The sequence below is a fragment of the Oratosquilla oratoria genome, chromosome 5, assembly GCF_046742065.1.
Source record: "Oratosquilla oratoria isolate Oo_2021 chromosome 5, ASM4674206v1, whole genome shotgun sequence".
Taxonomy (NCBI): domain Eukaryota; kingdom Metazoa; phylum Arthropoda; class Malacostraca; order Stomatopoda; family Squillidae; genus Oratosquilla; species Oratosquilla oratoria.
Window position 1 is genome coordinate 46,627,879 of NC_134781.1, and position 24,030 is coordinate 46,651,908.

General features: G+C 39.6%; 2 protein-coding genes across 5 annotated transcripts in view; both read left to right on the forward strand.

Annotated features, from left to right (window-relative positions):
- LOC143025308 (uncharacterized) overlaps window positions 1-15,216 on the forward strand; it is a 114,686-nt gene extending 99,470 nt beyond the window's left edge. The window contains exon 2 of the mRNA XM_076184782.1: window positions 14,079-15,216. Coding sequence (XP_076040897.1) covers window positions 14,431-15,216 — 786 coding nt within the window. The 5' untranslated portion in view covers window positions 14,079-14,430. The remainder of the gene's footprint in view (window positions 1-14,078) is intronic.
- The window catches only part of LOC143025498 (uncharacterized), a 1,024,106-nt gene that overhangs the window by 326,865 nt on the left and 673,211 nt on the right, over window positions 1-24,030 (forward strand). The window lies entirely within an intron of this gene.

The following is a 24,030-nucleotide window of genomic DNA, read 5'->3' on the forward strand; positions in this document are numbered from 1 at the left end:
GATAATACATCAAGAAAAACATACAACATAAGGCTTGGCACACATGGTTAAAACATGAAGGAAAATAAAATATAAATGTAATAACGTAATCATCAAATTACGTTATACCTTTACTGTTTGGAAAGTTTTTCGTACTCTGCTTGAAAAGCTAAGTTCGAGAAAGTACGTCCGCCAAGACATTGTGGACGCCTTTTATTTAGTAGATTGTTGTATCAAATGATTGGAGGAATAGGCTCCAACGTGATAGTGTTAGATTCTTATTCTTCATGGTCTTCAAAAAAATTCTAGGGACTGTGGTCAGAATATACTTGAATTGTAGTTTCGGATGAAAATAGGTAGATTTCAAAGTGGACAAGGGCCTGGACCCAGGCGAAAGTTGCCTTTTCAATGGTGGAGTAGTTCTCTGCAGGGGACAGTTTCTTGCTGTAGTAGGCGATAGCGTGGAGAACTCCATTGTATTCTTGTAAGAGGACGGACCCGATACCGGAGTTGCTGACATCAACTTGTAGATGAAAGGGTTGCTGGAAGTCGGGGAACTAGTAACCAAACTATAAACGCCCATTATTAAACTAGACCAGCACGTGAAGTCTAAGTTAAGGTACAGCAGTATCCACGAGGTATAGCTGCGCCGATAGTCCACTGGCCATAGCAACAAAATACATGTCCTCATCCACAGATTTGTAGCTATTCAGTGCAAAATCAAATGTACAAAAAATAAAAAATACATCGCTGTGAAATAGATAACTGATTCCCCAGCGGATATATGAATCTTGAGTAAATTAAGTATCTGTTCATCTATATCATACAATGAGTACCTTTACCCTGTAGAAATCTCAGACCTTCTCTTTCGGTAGTGTGAACCCCAGTTTGAGAACCAATATCTTAGTATTACGCGCGATTCCCGTTTTCTCGAATTTTTTCCCCGCTTTGCTGGACCACCACGCTCTCGTTGTTCACAGGATACTGGAGTTTGTTCCTGCGAGCGGCAGCGTAACTTTCGGCCAGTCTCGCACAATGATACAATGTACAAGGACAGACATACTCATTGATAAAACGCAAACAATCTACGCAAGTGAGAAATACAGTGTAGTCATTATATCTTTGAATTGATCCGAAAATATGCGCGAAATAAAAAACGATATATATATATATATATATATATATATATATATATATATATATATATATATATTATATATATAATATATATATATATATACTAGTAAATATTAGTGAGATTCCGCGTGCAACTTACAAGCTTGTGAGAAGAATAAAAGTTGGATGAAGAGAAGGGCCTTTAGCAAAAATATCGACCCCGAGGACCTTTTCAACAACAACAACGTTCAAAATATTCATAACCCAACATCTCAATCTCACGTAGCCCCCAGAGAAAGAAAAGCATAATGAAAATGTAAAATAATACACTGAGTGATTATGTGCGCTCCATGCCTCAAAAAGCTAAGGTACTGAAGGCGAAAAGCACTAGATGTACTATCTTAATCTCGGCAAATGCAACCGAACCAAAGAATTTGTATACAAACACAATTACTGATTGTTAAATTGTCTACACAAAAACGTGGGTCCACATATTTTAAATGCAAACTAAAATTGGGCGCGAAAGATATGAACATTACTGCCGTCCCAGAAACACGTTAAGTAGCTCTTTACAACAAGTAAAAGTTATAATTTCTTCGGCGATATGGTGGAGCGATATCAGATAGAGTGCGTGAATATTCAAGAGTATTGTATGACAATGTCATATCAGATAGTATTTTTACCTCCCCCTGGACGAAGTCGGAGGGTGAAGTATTGATTTTAGTCGAGCTATTTGGCACCAACTTAACGGTAAAAATGTTGGCAGGGCAAGGTCAGTAAATGATCCCGTAAGACCCCATAAAAAATTTGGGTCAATTGGGTCAAATCAGGGGCACCAAAAATATTTTTATTTTTTCATAAATCATACATTTTACTTCAAACATGTATTATGCTCTCTTTCTCTGATGTAATTCATTACGGCAGTAAAAAGATATAATTTCAAAAATCGTTAAAGTAAAAAATTTGAAGTCGAGGTACGTTTTGTCTTGCATCACTTAATAATGCAACATGTATACCATTGATTATGATAATATGTTAGAAATTACATTGTACGTTAGGAATAAAATGAGAGATTGATCTTCGTCAATGTTGTAAAAAACACCAGAATTTTTACACATGTAAGAAATGTATGCATTGGTACATTTACGAAATGTAACTCTATGAAAGTACCCAAAGTTCATTTCACGTGTGAAACTAAGAAAATACCGTAGCAATAGAATATTCAAATATTGGCATGAAAAAGAAGCTTACTGTTCACTTTTTAGAAAGGTTCCATATATACTTGCAAGTGTGCATTCACTAAAAAAATCTTGTGGGTCTGTTTTATAATCACTTGATTTATTTCCGCAAATAGTAACAACATAAGCTTTATGCTCAATTCATGAACCAATTTTTCGCCCTTCCATTGCATCTTCCTCTTTTCGTCTGAAAATGGTTGTCCTTAAAATCATATAACTGGCCGTATCCCATTTATTATAAGATCAGAAAATGGTTCTATTTCTGCAATATAAAAGTGATGAATTCCCTCATCAATAAAGTTTACTATTAAGCGGTCAACTTTTGTTTCAGGCAAACACACGAAATTTGATGAAAATACATTGGGCTGCTTATTTCGGGAAGTGTTCACATCTTCAAGTTCAATGCCAATTCCATTCTTTTCCCAAGCTTGACGAAGTATATTGACTCAATTTAACAGGATAAGCATTTTAATGATTTACATCTTTGTATACTGTTTATTGACGACACCAGATTTATGACATAGAAGACAGGGCAATGTAAGGATGTATGAAAACTAGGGTTTTAAGGGAGCAAGAACAAGACACACTAGAGCAGGATTAAATCCAGCTTCCTTGTACACCATGACGAACCCGAGATAAATCCGGGCAGGATCTCTGATACAACGCACAGTTAGTTCCTTCACCATCATATGACCCCCACCACCACCACCACTATGGAACTATGAGAAAAGAAAAATAAATGGCTGGACTATCGTAGATTCGAGGGCCACAAAAAATGGAAATGGAAACTGATCCATATCCTCACCATTACGTTCCCATAGCACGTTACGTTAAAATAATAATAATAATAATAATAATAATAATAATAATAATAATAATAATAATAATAATAATAATAATAATAATAATAATAATAATAATAATAATAATAATAATAATAATAATAATGATAGTAATAATAATAATTATAATAATGATGATGATGATGAGTAAGCTGGCGTAATTTTCATAACTACCTGATTGTCCTCTAACCTATGATTGGCATTCAGTAACTATACAGAGACACTGAATCTACATGATATTCCCCCTTTCTTTATCATATGCCTTACATTATGTTACATTTTCTTCATGTTTCCTTTCCCATCTGAACAAATAGAACTTATTGTGGAGGTCCTAGGGCCAACCCTATCAGAGGCAGAAAAAAGTTAAAATATTGCCCAACAGGAAGAATTATGAAAGAAACATGGATGCATTCCTCGAATATAGAACGGTCACGAATAAACTAATGTAATTTGTTTGATTGCCCCTCTCTCTCTCTCTCTCTCTCTCTCTCTCTCTCTCTCTCTCTCTCTCTCTCTCTCTCTCTCTCTCTCTCTCTCTCTCTCTCTCTCTCTCTCTCTCTCTCACACACACACACACACACACACACACACACACACACACACACACACACACACACACACACACACACACACACACAGAGACACACACCTTTTCCCTTCCCCCTCTATCTCTCTCAACTATTTTTGTTGTGTATATATATGTATATATATATATATATATATATATATATATATATATATATATATATATATATATATGGAGGTGGGGTGAGGTTTGAAGCTCTATTGTCGACCTGACCATGTTCGCGGCACCGGACGTTTGGGCCACTACCTTTTTCACAATAAAATTGTCCAGTTTGTACATACTATGACTTAAATTTAAGTTATTGACAAATGTATCTTTGATCAGACTGGATTCTATTATATTTCTAGTCAAATATGACTTATTTTTAACAATATCTTTAGCTCCCTCCCAATTTATGCAATGATTAAAATCCCTTAGGTGAATAAATAATGCATTAGAAATTTGCCCACTCTTGACTATACTGATGTTGTTTTAACCTTTTAATTCTTTCCCAGTCTGACCAATATACCATTTGTCGCAATTTTTACATGGAATTGAATAGATGCAACCTTCTTCCTTATAAGGCGAGTTTTTAATTAAAAGACTTCTGACTGTATTGGAGTTCTTAAATGCCACTTGAATGTTGAAAGTCTTAAGAATATGAGGTAGTTTGACGAAATTCTCGTTGAAAGGCAGCACAAGTAGGTTTTTTACATTAAAAGTTTTACTAGCTTTTTCCTCGTAGAAAAATTTCTTTGCCTATTTATAAGAAATCTCCACGAGGTGCTTAGGATATTTTAATTTTGAAGCTATGTTGAATATTCTTAAGAGTTCATCATCCAAAAACTCCGGACTGCAAATACTATGGGCTCTCAGAAACATTGATGACAACACTGACATCTTTGTCTTGCAAATTTGAAAGACCTTTCCTTTCTGTAAATCATTACATCAAGGAAAGGTAAACGATTATTTTCTTCTATTTCCATGGTGAATTTAATGGAAGGGACCAAGGCATTGAGTTTAGTTAAAAACAAAGTAGGATTATAATTTGCAGGCCAAATACATAAGATATCATCAATGTATCTGTACGATGTGACATAATGGGGGAGAACCTTAGGTAATAACTAAATTAAAAAAAAATTCAATGTAAAGATTGCTAAGAACTGGAGAAAGTGGGTTACCCATAGCCATACCAGAGTTTTTTCTGGAAATAATTACCGTCAAATACAAAATATGAGTCAACAATGCATAATCTAATTAAATCAATGATAGTGGTGGTAGATAGTGGCAACTCATGTTTCTTCAATTCTTCTTCAAGGTACACCAACAGATCAAAAACAGGTACACGAGTAAATAATGAAGTAATATCATAATTTATCAATTTGAAATGGTAATTTAAATTTAGGTTATTAAGCTTATCAACTAAATCTACATTGTTCTTAATGTGGCTACTGGAGATGGAGCCTACAAGAGTACTTAAAATGACAAAGAACTGCATGTTACTAAAGCAGATAGGAGTAATAGTGTTGTAATATTGAATAAGAACGATTACATTGACAAAATGGAAAGTTTATTGAGTGATGAAAACACATACACTAAGTTAAAGAAAAATCCTTTAGTCAGTCAACAACAAATTTAGATCAAAATTGAAACAACTTTTAAAAGGTCATGACCACTTAATCAAAGAGTTTTCATCCACTTCACCTTCTCTGCCATACATGTATGGATTAATTAAAACCCACAAGCCTGATAACCCAGTGAGACCTATTACTTGTTCCATAATGATCTGCCAGTTATAAATTATCTAAGTGGCTTGTGTCTGAATATACGAAAGCGCTTGGTCATCAATTTATCTTTTTCCTTGGTGATTTTTCCGCACACACACACACATATATATATAAACATACATATATAAACCGTAGTTAGAATTCAATAACTACACACAGAATGTGAATCGATATAACACCGTGTCTTCCTTTCCTATCACATGCTCCCAGAAGTACATGTTTCTACGTTTACCTTCCGTTTTCTCCTGAATACTTGTTTAGTATTGGCCATCTCTGGAGTTTTTAGGGGTAGCTGTAACAGGAGGGAAAATATTGAGAGCATTTTCTCTAGTCTAGACGAAAGAATATAAAAGAAACATGGCTGGGTGTTTGCATGAATAGAGTAGGCTCCAAGAGAGAGAGCGATCTTGAGTAATTTAAGGTAATTTGTGTAGTCACCTATTTTATCTCCAAGCCATAATTACCGTCACTCAGAAACTGAATCTTTGCAACACAATTCCTTTCTAGTGTGGATAAGTTTTAAGATTGTTGGAAAGTCGAAAATTACTCGGTTTCAACTGTTTTCGTTGTATAAATACGCGGTATAAGGATTAGATCAGGCGTGCTCGCGGGATGGCCCACGAGGTGACAAGAGATTTTCCAACTCGAGTTACTATAATTGTTATAACTGAGAGAAATGTAAATAAACTGTTAAGACGAGACATTCTTTCGTTTTTTTTTTTTTTTTAACTTTTATGGCCCTCGAGACCATAGCCAAGTGCATAATTGCCCCTCGAAAGGATTTGTGTTTGACATCCCTGGATTAGATTTAGCGGACTTGGTGTGGATGTGCTGTGTTTTACTGCATTGCTTTTGACCCAAGGCGATGGTCAAGATGCAGGGATTACCCGTCATCCAGGAGGGGTGGTGGATGGGAGTGGAATGAGAGGGGATGAAATGGGTGGGAGTGGAATTATGCCTTTTGACTTTGGCTACCTCCCTGGAAAAGGGAGAAAAAATCCCTTGGCATATGTATGGATTAGAATTTCTCAAAATATTAGTTGATGAAAAAAATATATATATAGTGGAGAGAGCGTGTGAAATCCGTAGGAGCAAATGTCAGGAAATAATAACTTTGACATGCAGGCAGTGAGTTGAAACAGTGGAAGAGAGTGCATATAATGACTCACATAAATGTTTGGAACATGTTTTTAGAAACCCAAAATACCCATTCAAGTTAAGAGTTCTATTAAAGGAGTTTTTTTTCGACAATCTAATCAAGAATTGAATAACTATACACAGGAATTGAATTTATGTAACACAGTTTCCTTCTCCATTACATGCCTTATACTACGTTACATGTTGCATAGTCTTCTCCTGAGTAATTGAGAAAAGTTTATCTTGGCCTACTCTGGAGTTCCTAAAGCCTCGTTTACACGGGGCAAGCTGAGAGGCAAGTCAAGCGGGCAAGCACATGTTCATGCAGGCCACTTGTCTCTGACTTGGCATGTGGCCTGTGTGGACATGTGCTTGCTCGCTTTCCTCTCCAGTTTAGGTGACTTACACGCTTGATTTGCCTCTCAGCCTGCCCCGTGCAAACCAGGATTAGGGGTGACGGTAAGAGGAACATGGGGTTAAAGGCACCAGAAGAAAAAGATAAAGTAAATTAAAAAGACGGCAAAATTACTGTTAACTAGTGAAATCAGTTCGGATATAATTTTGTGCTTTAGTACGAAATATCCCAAAATGATGTGAAATACACTAGAAAGGCGAGAGAATAACAAAACTTAATAAATATACTTATGTTTATAGATACAACTAATAATTGATATATATATTATATTTGCTATCAAAATGCATATGCTGAAATATTAAATGAACCTCCAGGGAGAAAAAAAATGTGAAATTTAATCCCGTTCAAAGAAAACGGCGATTGGCGTATCCGTTTTATTCTTTTAGAATTTCAGTAACACTGCTATTATTCGTTTCCAGCAATTTGCTATTGAAAAATAATTTTCGTACAAAAGTTAAAAAAAACACAAAAAAACAGGGAACTCGAAACTGGTGAAAGGCAAGGTCTAAATAAACAGGTCAGACCGTTTGAATTATTGTGCGCAGCTTCTGACGTCATTAGGCTGGGTCCGTTTTCTCTTTGTGAAACACTGAAGAAAACTGTGAAACGCCAAGGAAGACAGGAACTATAATATTTTATATATATATATATATATATATTATATATCATATATATTATATATTCATATATATAGACAGGAACTATAATATTTTATATATATTTATATATATATTTTATATAATATTTGTCAGAATATAACAATTGCGTGGAGCGGTGCGAGCGAAGGCAACAACATACCCGAACGACGCAACAGCTTCAACTGACAGCTATAGGACCCGCGAACCCCACTTTGAACAGCCAGTGCCGTTCACGGGCCCGCTGCGCCAACTCCCTCGAAATTCGGTCGGAAGTGGTTAGACCTGTTATTCCTTAGATCTTGGTGAAAGGTTGCATGTGAATGATCCAGCCGTGAACAAACATTTGGTCAGTCTTAAAGTTTACATTGATTTGTAATTGGTTTGTATTTGTAATTTGTGATATTGTAATTGGCCACATCATGCAAATTAATTCAGAAATACAACGAATGACGACATACTAATGTCTACTTGTTAGTAAAAGTAATAGGAATACATTTATAATAAAGTATTTAAACTTTGGTACTCAAGCTTAGTATTCAAACACATACTACACAACGCTGGTTTTGACATTTGTCGAAACACATTCGTATAAACTATTTGGTGAAGTGTGGTAGGGCTTTAGTATTTCTAAAAAAAAAAAAAAAAAAAAAAAAATAAAAACTGCTGACGAGTTTGTGTGTGTTCTATTTCTCTTCGTTGAGAGATTCAGATGAATGTTTGTGGCACGAGAGAGCAGGTTCCCTAGGCCAGCGTTTCTCAACCAGGGTTCCCCCGGAACCTTAAGGTTCCGCAAAAGGTCCCTAAGGGTTCCGCGAGAACAAGTGAGATAAGCTAATGCAATGTTTTATTTCTAATTCAATTTCATATACGTAATGTAATTAAACACGCACGACATATTCTTGGTTATTGTAATAATATAATATAGACATCCTATCTAACCTAGTATTACGATGAAAATAGAATTAGAAAGATATGGTATATATATATATATATATATATATATATATATATATATATATATTATATATATATATATATATATATATATATATATATATAAATATATATATATAATTTTTTTTTTTTTTTTTTTTTTTTTTTTTTTTTTTTGCAGGGGTTCCTTGAGACATGCAATTTATTTTAAAGGTTACGCAAGGGTGAAAAGGTTGAGAAACGCTGCCCCAGCCGAACACAACGCTCCGCTCACATGTATGCATGCGTTGCCTCTGCCTCTTCTTGCGGCCACTTGAGTCTGCATTTCCCGCCTCGCTCCTCACCAGTTGTTCACACTCTCCACATATCCTCCTTTGGCTGCTTCCTCAAGTATTGTTTACAATACTCCATCATCACTTTCTTTAGCTCGGGGTTGAACCCGTGCACTTGTTTTGCGTTCATTTTCTCTCTTGCACGTGGCCCATCTTTCACCAAACGAACATAACACAGTTTTGGTTTCCAGAAGCAAAAGTGCAACTGAAGTTGTTTTGTTGTCATTTTCGGGTTGATGTTTTAGATCATATTACTTTCATTCAGTCATTAAAAGGTTCATTCGATGTGTCAGATTCCAAATTTGATGTGGTAACGCGGATCAGGGATGAACCTCGGGAGTTTCCCCGCATGCTCTCATCGGGGTTCAAATCGCCTCCCAGCAATCAATTCCAGAAATTGTGCCCGGCTTACACCAATCCGTTTATTTTAAACTGACGGAGGCTCTTCGTTCGTTTCACTTGAAAATCGATCGGCAGGTATCATTGTGCTGCAGTTTCCCATAAATACATCTTTTCTCCTTCACAGTTGTTATTCCGACGGTTGATGAACGTCCGTCAAGTTAAAATGACGTTTATTCTAAGGATAAAACGCGCGCGCGCACACACACACACACTTGTGTGTGATTCACCATGGTCTTTGGATCACGTGTTGGGCTCGTGATCGACAGCTATTTCCCTCCCGGAAGAGAGCTCAGTGCTCATATGTGACCGATGCATGGGTAATGCTGTGACCTCACACGCACACACGCACCCAATTCCCCGCTTACGAGAGTTGGAGTAACGACTCGCAGCGCAGCGATACTGAAATTATTTCAGCCCTGGGCGGGATTCGAACCCGGACCGCCGTAGTGTGTTTGGTATGTTTGTACATATATTATGTGGTAATACTTTCGCTAATATTTTTTTTCGTCCAGGTAGTGAGATGGGGGAAAAGAGGCATGGAAAGTAAGAAAGAGAGAATGAGAAAGTGAGGGCAAGTAAAGGTGATACCAGCTGTCAACACATGCAAACAGTAACTCGTTGTTCCTGAAATTCATGTAGTACTAATCTGATTTGACTGACGTATTGAGATCAGTCCATATTGAATAATACTAATGATCGGTATAACTGTAGTGTGTAAAAATAAAAACACTCAAATATTAACAATAATCCCTTGGCGGCAAATTTCAAAGTTTATTATCCCTTTGAATAAAGATAATGCTGAAAATGTTGGTGTAAAAAGTGCTGATATGTATTATTTATTTGAATATATTTACATAACTGCAGTATGCCGGGAAGGTCCTACTCTCATGAGTTCCCATCTCCGTGTCTCCTTTAGTCAAACTTAGTTTTGAATTAACTTGTGTTTTCATGTAAACTATCTAGATGTGCCTTTTAAGCACCCACTTCACCTCTTTCTACTCTTTTTCCAATAAGGCCCAGCTCTCTCTCTCTCTCACTCTCTTTCTCTCTCTCTCTCTCTCTCTCTCTCTCTCTCTCTTCTCTCTCTCTCTCTCTCTCTCTCTCTCTCTCTCTCTCTCTCTCTCTCTCTCTCTCTCTCTCCCTCTCTCTCTCTCTCTCTCTCTCTCTCTCTCTCTCTCTCTCTCTCTCTCTCTCTCTCTCTCTCTCTCTCTCTCTCTCTCTCTCTCTCTCCCTCTCTTTCTCTCTCTCTCTCTCTTCTGTCTGCCGGGGACCATTCTGTTGCTGCCCTTTATATGTTATCTATCTTTAAGCCGTTCTATTTTTTGTGGAAATCATACCGCAGCTGTATACTTTAATCTTGGGTGGATCAGATTTTCAATTAATTTTTTTACGTATAGTGAAATGCTATTTTTATATCGCGCGTGCGTGTGCGTGTGTGTGTGTTTGTGTGTGTGTGTGTGTGTGTGTGTGTGTGTGTGTGTGTGTGTGTGTGTGTGTGTGTGTGTGTGTGTGTGTGTGTGTGTGTGTGTATGTAAGTGTGTCTGCGCGTGCGCATTTGTGTAACCTAGATTACCAAAGCACAACTACAACGTACTTTTTGACTCTGCTAGTATAACCTAGGGGCAGCAGACGAGACGGTTGATCTTTAGGATTAGTGACGACGACAAGAATAGCGACCATCTGACTATACGAATAAAAATTTTGTTGCCAAGCCTTTGACATTCCTATTTATTGACTGTTTTTTGATGTGAGGTATTTTACAGATGAAATTGCACCTGTCTCGATTAAAGATCTGTTGCATTAAGTGGCATTGCCTTTCATCCAGGTTTGCTCTCAAACAGTTTCAATATATTACACATAACCCGGTAATATGATTGTTTGCTGGAAACTAATTTGCGTTACTCATTTATGCGGCAAGGTACAAGTCAACACCCAACAGGAAAATGTATAAATAGGAAAATAATAATAGGGTAAAAATGAACAAGTAAATAGATAGATAAACAAATAGCTAAATAAACAAAGAAACAAACAAATTTAATAAATAGATAAATGAATAAATAAATAGATAGATTAATACATAGATAATTATAAGGGGGATAGCCGGATAAAACCATACTCACCCAACATCCACCCAGAACCCATTCGTTGACACATCCCTCAAGTATTTCGTAGACGAAGGATCATTCCTGTCTCCCGCCACACGTCAGCCGAAGGCTGTTTACGTTCCACTTGATAATGATCCGACAATCCCGTGCCTTCTCTCCTCCTGGATGTATTTACGTTCAGAACTCTTCTAAGCCTCCTTAGGCACCACTACAGAGCCAATGAACGCCCTCGCGACTTCCTTTCCACCAACCACCTTAACCCACGTATACCTATGTTTGTTTTTCTTCTTAAACTCTGTAATTGTTATCATTGTTTCGTTTTCAATATACATCTCCAAAATCTCTGTTATTGTTCCCTCGTGTCGCTCCATGATTTCGTATTATTCCTTTTATTTGACTCATTTATTCCAGTATCAAGATCCCTCACCACCACTACATTTAAATTTCTTCAAAAAATCTCTACACAGTCATTTCAATCAACTCAAAATGCTTTCCGTTTCATTGTTCCTCGGGCCTTCCCACAAACCTCTCCGAGAAAATGACGTTAAACTGTTTTCTGCATATTTCTGTCACCGACTTGTAATCACCTGCTGTCAGATCTTATGTAAAAAAGAGAAGGAGAAGAAAAAAATGAGTCGATGTTGATAAGAAATTGAGCCCAATCCGGAAACCTCTGGATGGAAGTAAGGGTGTTCTTGGGGTCTGATGACGGGTGGGGGGGGGGGGAGATAGTACTCTAAGACGGGTGTTCTTAAAGTAGTGCCTCAACAACCCTTGGGGGTATCAAATCCGGTTCTTGAGGGGGTCCAAAAAGGCATCATGGAGGAAATATTAAATCAATAAATTCGTTTCAAATTGTGTTTCATTCATCTATTAACTGAAATGAAAATAAAAAGTCGCTAGATTTCAGCTGTTCATAAAAGTCCTCTTTCCTCTCTCTTAAAAGTTGAAAGTCGAGAGTAGTAGGTTGATACTGGAGTTGAACTTTGGGGTATCAGGGCTGCTAGCAGTTACCCATCGTTAATCCCTTTCCCCATGATAATGATAACGGCAGTTACAGAAATAATAGAAATTGCAGTTATGTTTGTTGCCTCTAGTTTGTTTTACTGAAAATTTACACTCCCGTAGTAACGGTCTTCCGATCCTCCCATAGATCTCTTTAGGAAGAAACATTAGATAGTCCTCTTTGCTGCAGTTGTTCTTGGAGCAAGAGAAGAAGGAGAAGAAGGAGATCAGTCTCCGGCTGGCAGGTCTCCTTTCGTAAAAAAAAAAAAAAAAAAAAAAAAAAAAAAAAAAAGTGTTGGTAGGTATCTAGGGCCTGGACTGAAAACCTCGGGTCTGCACCTCCGGACGGAGATGAGTGTTGATAAGTTTTGAAGAGTGACGACGTGGAAATTATTGTCCTGTCTTCCGTTGTTACGTCCATTATCCTTGAATTTTGAATCCCCAGTTATTTTTATACGTATAATTTGCACCACCCAGTCATTATCATACATGGAATTCACACTTTCCCAATATATGTTATACGTGTGATATGCACTCACTCTTAATAATATGCACTCCCTAATCTCATGAAACTCATAAGACCTAGGGATTAGGGAGGTTAAGTTTGGTTTGGCTATGCTGGGTTAAGGTGGGGTTAGGTTAGGGAAGGCTATGTTAGATAAGGTTCCTCTGAGTGCATTTTTTTCTTCATTTCTTTCTATGCCCTCAATGCCCTCATTTCAGACACTGTACATGGTTATGATTACAGTAATCGATGATCTGCGCTTGCATGTGATGGCCCTTTGTGGCGGACGTCGGATATGATACTCTCCCCTTACCGCCTGTCTCCAAAGGCTTTCAGCACCCGTACCTTCACCCGATGTGCAACACCGAAGGTCTGGTACTCGGTCTCCGGACCCAGGTCAAGATACCTTGTTTACCGGACACAGCTTCTACTGTTTCCCGGTGTTGTCGTCTTATAAAAAGAGAGCTGGGCTCTAACGACTGCTCTCGTCTTCCTCCTCTCCCACCCCATGTTGTTAACCGATGACATAGAAACAGCTCCACGATTTAAATATGCAGACAGCACTACGAGCTCTCTTCTCTTAGAGACCTATGGGAACCCCCCGAAGACCGGTGACGGTTGCCATACGACCGCGCCTTTCATGAAGAGAAATCAGAGGCATCATGAATACACCGTTCACAGACAAGAAAGTTATTTGCTTCAGCTACACCGAGTAGATCATAACGAGTCGCATCGTTAGGCAGGATGAGTATTTATAGTTTGTTTAAACTAGGCGAATATTTTCTTTGCTATTACATTGTTTTAGTTTACAATTCTCAGATCTGATTGAATTAGCTTTCAAGATGAGAAAAAAGAAACAATGAAAACCTGTAGTCCAAGAATATCTGACAACTACAAACCAAAAAATAACGTAGTAGTGAAGATCTCAATTTCGTTTGGGTAATGGAAGTAAGGGTGTTCTTGGGTTCTGATGACGGGTGGCGGGGAGACAGTACTCTAAGACGGGTGTTCTTAAAGTAGTGCCTCAATAACCTAATGAGCGGAGATTTTATATCTTATTTTTATATTTCTGTTTGCAGTTTTCATTCCGGCATTTGCGTACAGGAAGAATTTGTGTGTCGCTACGGGAGTGAGTGTTATTCTTGTCGCGTGATGATCGAGTTGACCAGTGACCATGTGGTGACACTCGGAAACCCAAATGAAGAAGTAGCTCCCCGATTTCCCCTCTTTCTCGACGACGAGATGGTCAAGGTGTGAGAGTTCGGGACCACGTCATTGTCGTTGTCGTCGTTTCCATCGTCGTCGTCGTCGTAGGCGTTTTGTCCTGCACGCGATGAAATAACTGGTGTGTCGAGATCCCGTGCAGTTCAAACGTTATGTGACTGGTCAGTGGCGTAGCGTGACTATTCTGGTGACAATTGCTCTGACGTCATGCCCGTTGACGCCGCCCACCACAGGCTTCTCCACCACGGGGGCTCGTCGCCCTTTCCTTCGTTCTGCCCTCGATATACGGCCTTGGCTCCCGTGCCTATGGTCAATGGCCACGGGGGCGGGGGAGTGGTGGAAGCCGTGTCTGAGGAGAGTGGCGGGGACGGGGCCCCGAGCCCCCCTCCACCCGTAAAGCCCCCTCGCGTGGAAACCGTCGTCAAGGTCACATCAAAGGGACGAACCAGAGTTAGCGTTGGTGAGCGAGGGAACAGCTATACTCCTGTCGTTCGCCCTTGCGCGAAGCTCAAGGATTCTGGGCGACCCCCCGTGGCCTACTCCCGGAAGGTCGGACGAGGAGGGAGGGGAGGTGCCCGGCGAGGCCTCCGGGGACACCGGTACGCTCCCCTAGGGAAAGAGGAGGACGAGGACGAGGAGGACAGTTCGCCCAGGTCGGCGTCACGGCCGAACTACGGGCTCCTGCGTGCCGTGACCAACCGCGGTCGGGGCTATGAGGACCTACGTTCTCGCGGGGCAACGGACGAGGATCTCGACAGTGGTGACTCGTCGGCGGCCTCGACGTCCTCGCCCACACCTCGACAGTCAGGCCAGTCGTCTCCGAGGGACTCTTCCCCCACGGATCCTGGAGGAGTGGGGACGTGGGCGCCGGGGATCCAAGGAACTCACAGGAATCCTGATCACCTCGGCCCTCGCGCGGTCTGGCAATCAAACGTCTCTCCAGGTAACTTGAGCAGCCGTCACTTGCCCACTATAGTCTCACTTCCAGGGTAATTAGTAAGTGCTGCCGCCTTGCATGTAGCCTGGGCTGCCAGATAACACATTTCTACGCTTAGCCTTCTCCCCTCCATAGATTTAGCTCCCATCCTTCGCCCTTAGTTCTTGAGCAAACTTATGAAAGAAGCTTCAGATGGTGCTTAAATAATAGCAGTTTGTACGATAATTTGATTTGTACTTTGTAAGCATTTAAAAATGTGTGAGGGACATTTAAACACTATGGTAGCTTTATGAGCACATTCGTAACTAGTGAATAGTATACGGTACATTTTTTGAGCATTGTAGATTTCTATGAATCCGAATATCACATTGTTATAATTCTTGCTTCTCGCCTATTTTGAACGTTTGCTTTTGCTTATCGCATGGGCTGTAGGTTACTCTGCTTTCGTAAACGTGCTTCATTTTTTGTTTCTTTAGCCATACAACCTTACCGTTCTTGTCACCATTATGATGTGCTTCGGTATTGTCATAATGTAACATTATGAATATATCTCTCCTGCCGCAGTGCACCAATATTTTTGTTTTGTATTTTTTTTCTGTCCGTATACTTCCTTGTATTTATGGTTTTATCATTCATCAGTCCCAGTCTCTAGTCCTGTATTTCTCTTTCTCTCTCTCTCTCTCTCTCTCTCTCTCTCTCTCTCTCTCTCTCTCTCTCTCTCTCTCTCTCTCTCTCTCTCTCTCTCTCTCTCTCTCTCTCTCTCTCTTCAATGTGATCCTCGTTCTCATTATTCTTTTCCCAGTCCCCACCACCCCACGAGCGTTTTTCCTCTCCTTTATACTACTATAAGGTGAATGCAATTAGCCTCGTCCAAGATCCTCTCGATTTTCTCTTCACTTGCAAAGGTCTTCTAATCACCATTCTTCGTTGCCTCATACTGACTCCTTTAGCTTCGCTCTATCCCTTTAGCTGTAGCCTTGCTCTTCTTGTCCCACCTTTGATTTCCCATATTATCCTTCCTCCAGTGCAAGGAAACATAGATATGTGTTTCCATGCCCTTTGTAATTCCTCTCGTCTTATTCTGTATATATGAATGTGAGACGCAGAACTTTACCAGGTCTTTGAAGTCGTGTCTGCAGGCTTTCACCACAAAATTTGTGAAGGATCACGGGAGGTGATGTCGAGGTCATGTTTCAAGTCAGGACTTGAATTATGACGTTGAAATGAGAGTATGTGTGTGTGTGTGTGTGTGTGTGTGTGTGTGTGTGTGTGTGTGTGTGTGTGTGTGTGTGTGTGTGTGTGTGTGTGTGTGTGTGTTTCTTTCGCCATAGAAGTAACCTGCCTTATTTCTGAGCGCCAGCAGGGTGGCTGAGCATTGCTGTCACTCGGATTGCCCCTCAGGCGATGATCCTAGGTAAGGTGATCTCTGAGGGAAGTGGCCTTTCGTGAAAGAGGCCGAGGGTGCGCCCATACACTACGTGACTATATGTTAGATAGATTTTGTAGACCCAGATACTGTAGAGATTTGTCAGGAGTTTTCCTGGGAACTTGTCGATAATGATCCTCAGGACTGGAGAAGGATGAGTGCAGTTGTGCATAGTCCCGGCGCTTTCCTCCAGTGATTGTTTCGTCTCATTTTTCTTGTCTTCCGTATTCCTTCCCATCCCACTCATTTTTCATTCATGTTCCATATTTTACACAACCCTGTCTCCTCTCTCTCTCTCTCTCTCTCTCTCTCTCTCTCTCTCTCTCTCTCTCTCTCTCTCTCTCTCTCTCAACTCTCTCTCTCTCTCTCTCTCTCTCTCTCTGTCGATCTCTCTCTCTCTTTCTCTCTCTCTCTTTCTCTCTCTCTCTCTCTCTCTCTCGATCTCAGTCTCGATCTCTTTTTACCAATTCGTCTTCACAGATCATCGTTAGAATTATCCACGTACGACATCCACCAGAAGTCTTGAACCAAGATATGGTTTCTACTATATAAACATAAATGTTGATGTTAGTAGTTCATATATTTCTCCATGCAGTATCTATCTCGCACGAAAGATATTTTCAAGTACAAGAAAATCAGAAGAGCTACACGGCGTTGCCCGGGTGACAAGCAGACACCTTACAAATATTACCCAGGCTAGGGCCCAGACCTGGATGGACTTCTTTGTCAAGTCTGTCAAATATTTGTTGAGACATATCGACGTTGTTCCAAAACAAACAGCGGAAGTAACCGGTAATGCCTAGATGTTAACCGGACACCCAATGGATAATACCCTCTAGGAACCCCGGATCCAAGTTTTCTATGTTTCTTCATTATTCTAGGATGCATGTATAGGAGGAATAGTGATATACAATTCCATTAGAAATGGGTTTTTCAGCAAGTGTTCTGGTATAAACAATATTTCCTGTTCTACGTACCCAGTGGAAGCCCGGACCTGGATGTTTATTGTTTATGAAACATTCGAGGATGCACGTTGATTTCTGTGCCGAGTTTGGTAAAGATCTGTAGGGGAATGCGACCAACAGTTGTAACACAAATGTGTTTTAGTCAGCAAGAGCTCTGGGGTAGACGATATTTTTTTGTTTTTCATGCACGGAGGGAGCCCGTGCCCTGCCTTCTTTGTTCATGCATTTTGTGGTGGAAGGTGCTAGGCCTTTCTCCGGACCTTCTTCCTTCTAAGAACACTAAATGCTGCCACAGACCTTCATGGTGGTGATCCCTTGCGTCGATTCCTTCCCCAGGGAAATCAGTATTAAATGTTAAGTAGCAAATGAGAATAACAGTATATTCAGTCATTGTAGTAATTTTCTTCCAACTGTTTCACAATAGCTTAATTTTTCTCTATACTGACACAAGTCTTTCGGCGATGATACGTGATGGTGGAAGCAGGAAATGGTGATCTCTGGATGAACCTCGTGAAAATCCACCCGGGATTCTGAAGCTGGAGTTCGCGAACCCCCAGGGGTTCTCGGGACGGTTTCCAGGGGTACTTAGATGACTAGCAAAAGATTTCTTTAAACATTTAAATATGTAGAGAGAGAACATTGTACATTGTTTTTTATGTTAATGCTTAACTGATGAATAAAGTCATTACAATTTGAACCATTTGATATCCATTGTGGTGCCATTGTATATTTAATTAGTGTTGATATATTACCATTCTATATCCTGTGTCAGGTTAATGGGGGTATAGGTCGATGGTCTTATGACTCTTGGGGAACGTAACGGAAAAAAAGGTTGAGAACCCTTGCTTTAATGGGACTAGGAAGGCAATACAACTCAGGAGCAACCTAACAGGACTGAATATCGCTCTTAAGTATCTGCAGTACTCATCCCACCTGGGGAAGGACCTAGAAATAGTGGCCCAGAATAGTTCTTTCCAGTTGCCCTTGATTGGAGACCTGCTCCCGGCAAGGTGAATCAAACTGCACCACTCCCCGCCCTGTGACACTTTCCGATCAACGGAGTGATGAAGCCTCTCTAACACATTTAAACTCTACTTACTATGATGGCACGATGATGACCCCCATCCTCCCAAGAACAAGAAATGATCGATGCCGACGCAACGGAATGACAATTGAGACCCACAGCTACAACTTCAGTCTCATTAAGTGATATTATGTTCCCGGACTTACCCCGCTCTTCTCGAGCCCATCTCGACTCGTACCGAGATAAAGTGGACCATGATTTACATTACTCTAAATGTCTTGTCCTGAACATTACTAGTGGACCATCTCCTGCTGCACAATTTCCTTTTGAAGTAAATAGAGACTTATTCGCTTCATGCGGAAAACCTCGCTAAAAAAAATCCCCTCATAGTGGAAATATAATCAAGAACCCAATATGACAGACTCCAGTTCATAACCCTTGATGGTATCCCAGTCCAAAATTAACTCATGCAACAATAAATAACAGCGTGGAAGTGGTTACTATCCCATGACTACGGAATTACTATGAAACAAAATCTTGGAAGAGCTCTCCGAACAAAGAATAATAAAAGTCTGCTGTACGAATAAACTAATAAACAGTGAAAATATTATAGTAGGGTGGCTAATTGAAAGTATATTATTAATGTAAATTAGTGTATTAAATCAAAATTCGATAAAGAACTAAAATAGACAAAAGCGTGCGTTCACTTCGGAGGCTGAGTTAAAACTGAACGTCGCGCCTTGTCTTGACGCCAAACATACATGAGCTCGCTTGTTTCTCCCTTCAGACTCGTGTACAAAAATACAAAATACACAATTGACCTTATTAAGTATACAATGGGGAAAATATACAATTCCTGATTGAGCAATACACAAGTATAATACATAACATAATTAAACGATGCTACAGCGTACCACACCATCACATCGCTCGGCCACAACCAATCGGTGACCCCACCAAGCAAACGAGAAAAATAAATGACGAAGGCAAGACAAAACTCAAAACATACACAACTGACTCCACGCACACTACATTTATATATATTTTACATTAAAAAGTGTGGGGAAAAATGTGCACATGAACACACCCTATACAAGAAAACATACACAACACACACACAGATATCTATACAAAAGAATATAAGAACACATGAATAAATGTATACGTATATATAAGTACTAGCGCTAGTATTAGAATAGAGATAATAAAAGCCGGACATCCGGGACATGACACTTAATAGCTAAATAAATGTTATACATTATACAAATCAAGACAATACACTTAATTGCTAAACAAAATTTACACATTATACGAATCAAGACAATCATGGATAACAACATAAGCAATGGACACATACAGATATTAATGCATAGGACATCTTGAACGTAGATTATAACGCATAGTTTGTACAATGGGCCTTGGGAGGGGGGCAAATCCAGGGATAGGCACTTTTGTTACCTTAAGCCTGTCCACGTGCAATACTTCACTCAGTCCCTGGGAAGGATCAAAGACCCTGAACTTATTGGGATGCAACTTTTCAGTCACCAAAAGGGGACCTGTAAACCTACAATTGAGTTTAGATTGGCGGTCAGGCATGCTTTTATAAACATGATCACCAATATTTGTGTTGTTAATAGGCATAGCCTTACTATGCTGGTGTTTCAACATTTTGGACTTCAAGACATCGATTTTTTCTCTCAGATAATCATATATCCTATGCAATGTGTGACATTGGAGTTGGCTATAATCATCAAAATTGTAGCGGGGACGAGTAAGACTGTCTAACACATATGGGAGCCTTTCTTCAACTTCATAGATGACGTAATGAGGCGTCTTATCTGTCTTACCATATGTCAGTGCAAGCATTGACATATGGAGGCCAACCCTCCCAATATTTATGGAGGCTACTAGCAACGTGCCTGAGATTGTCAAAAAGTCTTCCTATTCGTCTGGACCGGCGGTAGGCCCAGCGCAGGACCTCCTGGTGGCCGGCGACAGCTGACCTCGCTGCTATGGGCGTCGTCCTGGACTGGCTTCTCTGTAAGGGGCGTCGTCCGGGGCTCCTGGGACGGCTGGCTTCTCTGTAAGGGGCGTCGTCCAGGGCTGCTGCGATGGCTGGACTCATAGCAAGGGGCGCCGTCCTCTGGTGCAGTGGAGATGGCTGTGATGTCCGATCTCCAACTCCGGGTTCACCATTTGTTGTAGTATGTTACCACATAATGGTGACGGAATTTGTCCGCGAGAGAAGGAAGTAAAGAAACTCTAAGTCTCTTGAGACTTTTTTCATTGGAAATACAATACGGACTGTAGGTAAATCAGGCTGCGAAACACAAAAAGGGCATATGTCACATTTAGGTGCACTGTACACAAATTATTTCATAAAATATAAATTTAACTATACAAAATATTACTACAGATGTTTATAAATTTATATATTGATATGTGAGATATAAAACTGTTAATCAATATATGTTTACATAATTACTAGTTTCAATGGGTGACAATTATTTGATACAGGAAATTAATGGTGTGAGTACATTATAGAAAACGAATTCTTTAAGGCGTGACCTTGCTACACCAGGACTAGAGACTCAGGGATCACTGTGTTACATCCTGCTCAATAACTTCTTCATTACAAATAAAAACATTGTCCTGTAGATAAAAATGGGACAGTGGTACAGGTAAATCTGGTAAGGTGGTATCATCACCAGATTCCAAAGCATAATTAACAGCAGACCAAACAGGGTCCTCACGCTGAGCTTTAGCCAGATCCTGCAGAGAGAAGATGTCAATTACTGTAACTGCAGCTACAGGTATATTACGTGAAAGTGCATCAGGGACATTGTTTGCACGTCCTGGAATATGCTTAAGGGTTGGGTTGAATTCTTCAATTTTAAAAAACCATCTGGCTAGGCGGCCTGAAAGGTTTTTGCCCTTGAAAAGCTGTGTGACAGCAGTGTAGTCAGTGTAAACTGTAATAGAATATCCAAAAATGATATCTTGAGAATGCTTTAAAGCCCACACTACTGCCAGTGCCTCTAAGTGTGTAACAGAATAACGTGACTCAGGCTTGTTAAGAATACGACTAGCATATGCAATAACATTGTATCTACATCCATCTACTTGCTGTATATGTACAGCTACAATACCTGTACCAGAAACATCTGTACAAATAGTAAAAGGAAGACTATAATCTGGGAATGTCAACACAGGCGCTTCAGTAAGGTTATATTTCAATGAATCAAAACTCTCCTGATGAACATCACGCCACTGGAAGGAAGTATCCTTCTTGAGGAGACGAGTAAGGGGAGATGCAATTGAAGCAAAATTCTTAATAAATGCACGATAGTATCCTGCCAGTCCAAGGAAGGAACGTACATGTTCAACTGACCTAGGTGTAGGGAAGTCCCTAACTGCTTTGACTTTATCATCTGTGGTGTGAATACCATGTTTGTCTACAACATGACCTAGGAATTGGATGCTAGACTTAAAAAAAGAACACTTGGGCAAACTGAGTTTCAATCTATCATCAGCAAAACGTTGCAGGTCCATGGACAACTTATTGAAGTGGCTTTCCACATCCTTGAAGACTAAGATTAAGTCGTCTAGGTAAACAAAAAGTCCATTCCTCAATAGGCCATGAAAAATGAAGTTAATCAAACGCTGGCAAGTCAAAGGAGCATTTCGTAACCCCATGGGGCAACGAAGACATTTATAATGTCCTGTTGGAGTCGAGAAGGCAGTGATCTTACAAGAGAATCTGCCAAAAGCCCGCCCTTAAGTCTAAGGTGGTGAACACCGTATTACCTGCTCCACTGTACTGGAAAAGATCACTTAACACAGGCAAATTGTAATGGTCTGGAATAATGACCTCATTAACTCTCCAGCTGAAACGGTATGATTATTAATATTACCGTAGAGATAATCACATTTGTATCCTCTCCTCTTTCAAAACGCCTCCCAAACACTCGGAGCATTTCGCCCCCGCCCTCCCTGCCCATCGGAGCTTACGCACTTTCAGAATATGAAGTCCAAATCGAAATAAACCCCATTCCTACACCAAAAATGCCCTCTCTCCCATCAAAAGATCAAACTATACCCACATGAACTTTTTGCACACAGTCCCATTAGTTTCTTAGATCTCCCAATGCCCTCAGACCCAACTGGAATGAATGATTACTGAGGTCGTCCTCAAACTCTTCATCTCCATAATCTAACCCCTCCCTTCCACGCACTCTACCCAAACCCCTTTCATCAAAAAATATATTTCCCCCAAAGATATGAACACATCCGCCCACTTTCAACATACAACGCCAAATCTCCAAACCATCCTCACAAAGAACCACCCACCCACTCATATAAAAGCTCCCTTGTCCCTACAAAATTATGGCTCGTCGACGCCCATAATCATCGAGAGGGCCTGACGACAGTGACCCACATTTCCTACATCAACTCCAACTGACATGTAACCCATAGCCACAATTGTATTCCACTAACCCAAACATTAATGCACTCAGTTCTACAGTAGAACTTTTATTTAAGTCAAACGAGGAGGAACAGCGTTCATGGTACGCTCAGGTATCACATCGCTACTACTCAAGCTTCGTATCCCACTTCCATCGCAGCCAGACTCTTCCAACATCGCCCAGTTACCATCTGCTCTCTGGATCTCCACTCTTCGAAGACATCACCTCAGAAATATTCTCTGGTCTTCTTACGTAGCCTTACCTTCTACGAAGAGACTTAAAAGCCTGATGCAACCCTGTAAAGTAGGCAGATATCTTCTTACTTATCTCTAACACATTCAAACTCTTGTCTATGCCTCCATCGACTAATCTCTGTATACACACCCGACCTTCCTGCTTACGAATACTTTGTACAAACCACACCTAAACAATGGTAACCAGTCACACTCCTTCCTACATCCCACCACTCTCCCCAACACCTATTACTATTATTATTATTAATGTCATCATCACCATTATTATTATTATTACTATTATTATTATTATTATTATTATTTTTATTATTTCTATTGTTATTGTTGTTGTTATTACTACTATTATCATTATTGTTATTATTATTATCAATTATTAGTATTATTATTGTTAGTAGTATTATTATTAGTTATTATTATTTTATTATTATTATTAGTAATACTTATTATAATTGGGATTATTATCATTATCGTATCATTATTAATATTATTTATTAATTACTATTATTATTATTAATTATTATTATTATTACTTATTATTAATATTATTATTATTATCGTCATTCATATCAGTCATTATTATCATTATTATATTTCCTGGTGATTCACCAGGGTCATGGATCGGGTATTAGACATGTGATCGATAGCAGCCAATTTATTACCGTTTCTGGATGACATCTCAGATTTCTTAGTTAGACCAATCTTTGGACAATAACATGACCTTACCACACACATACA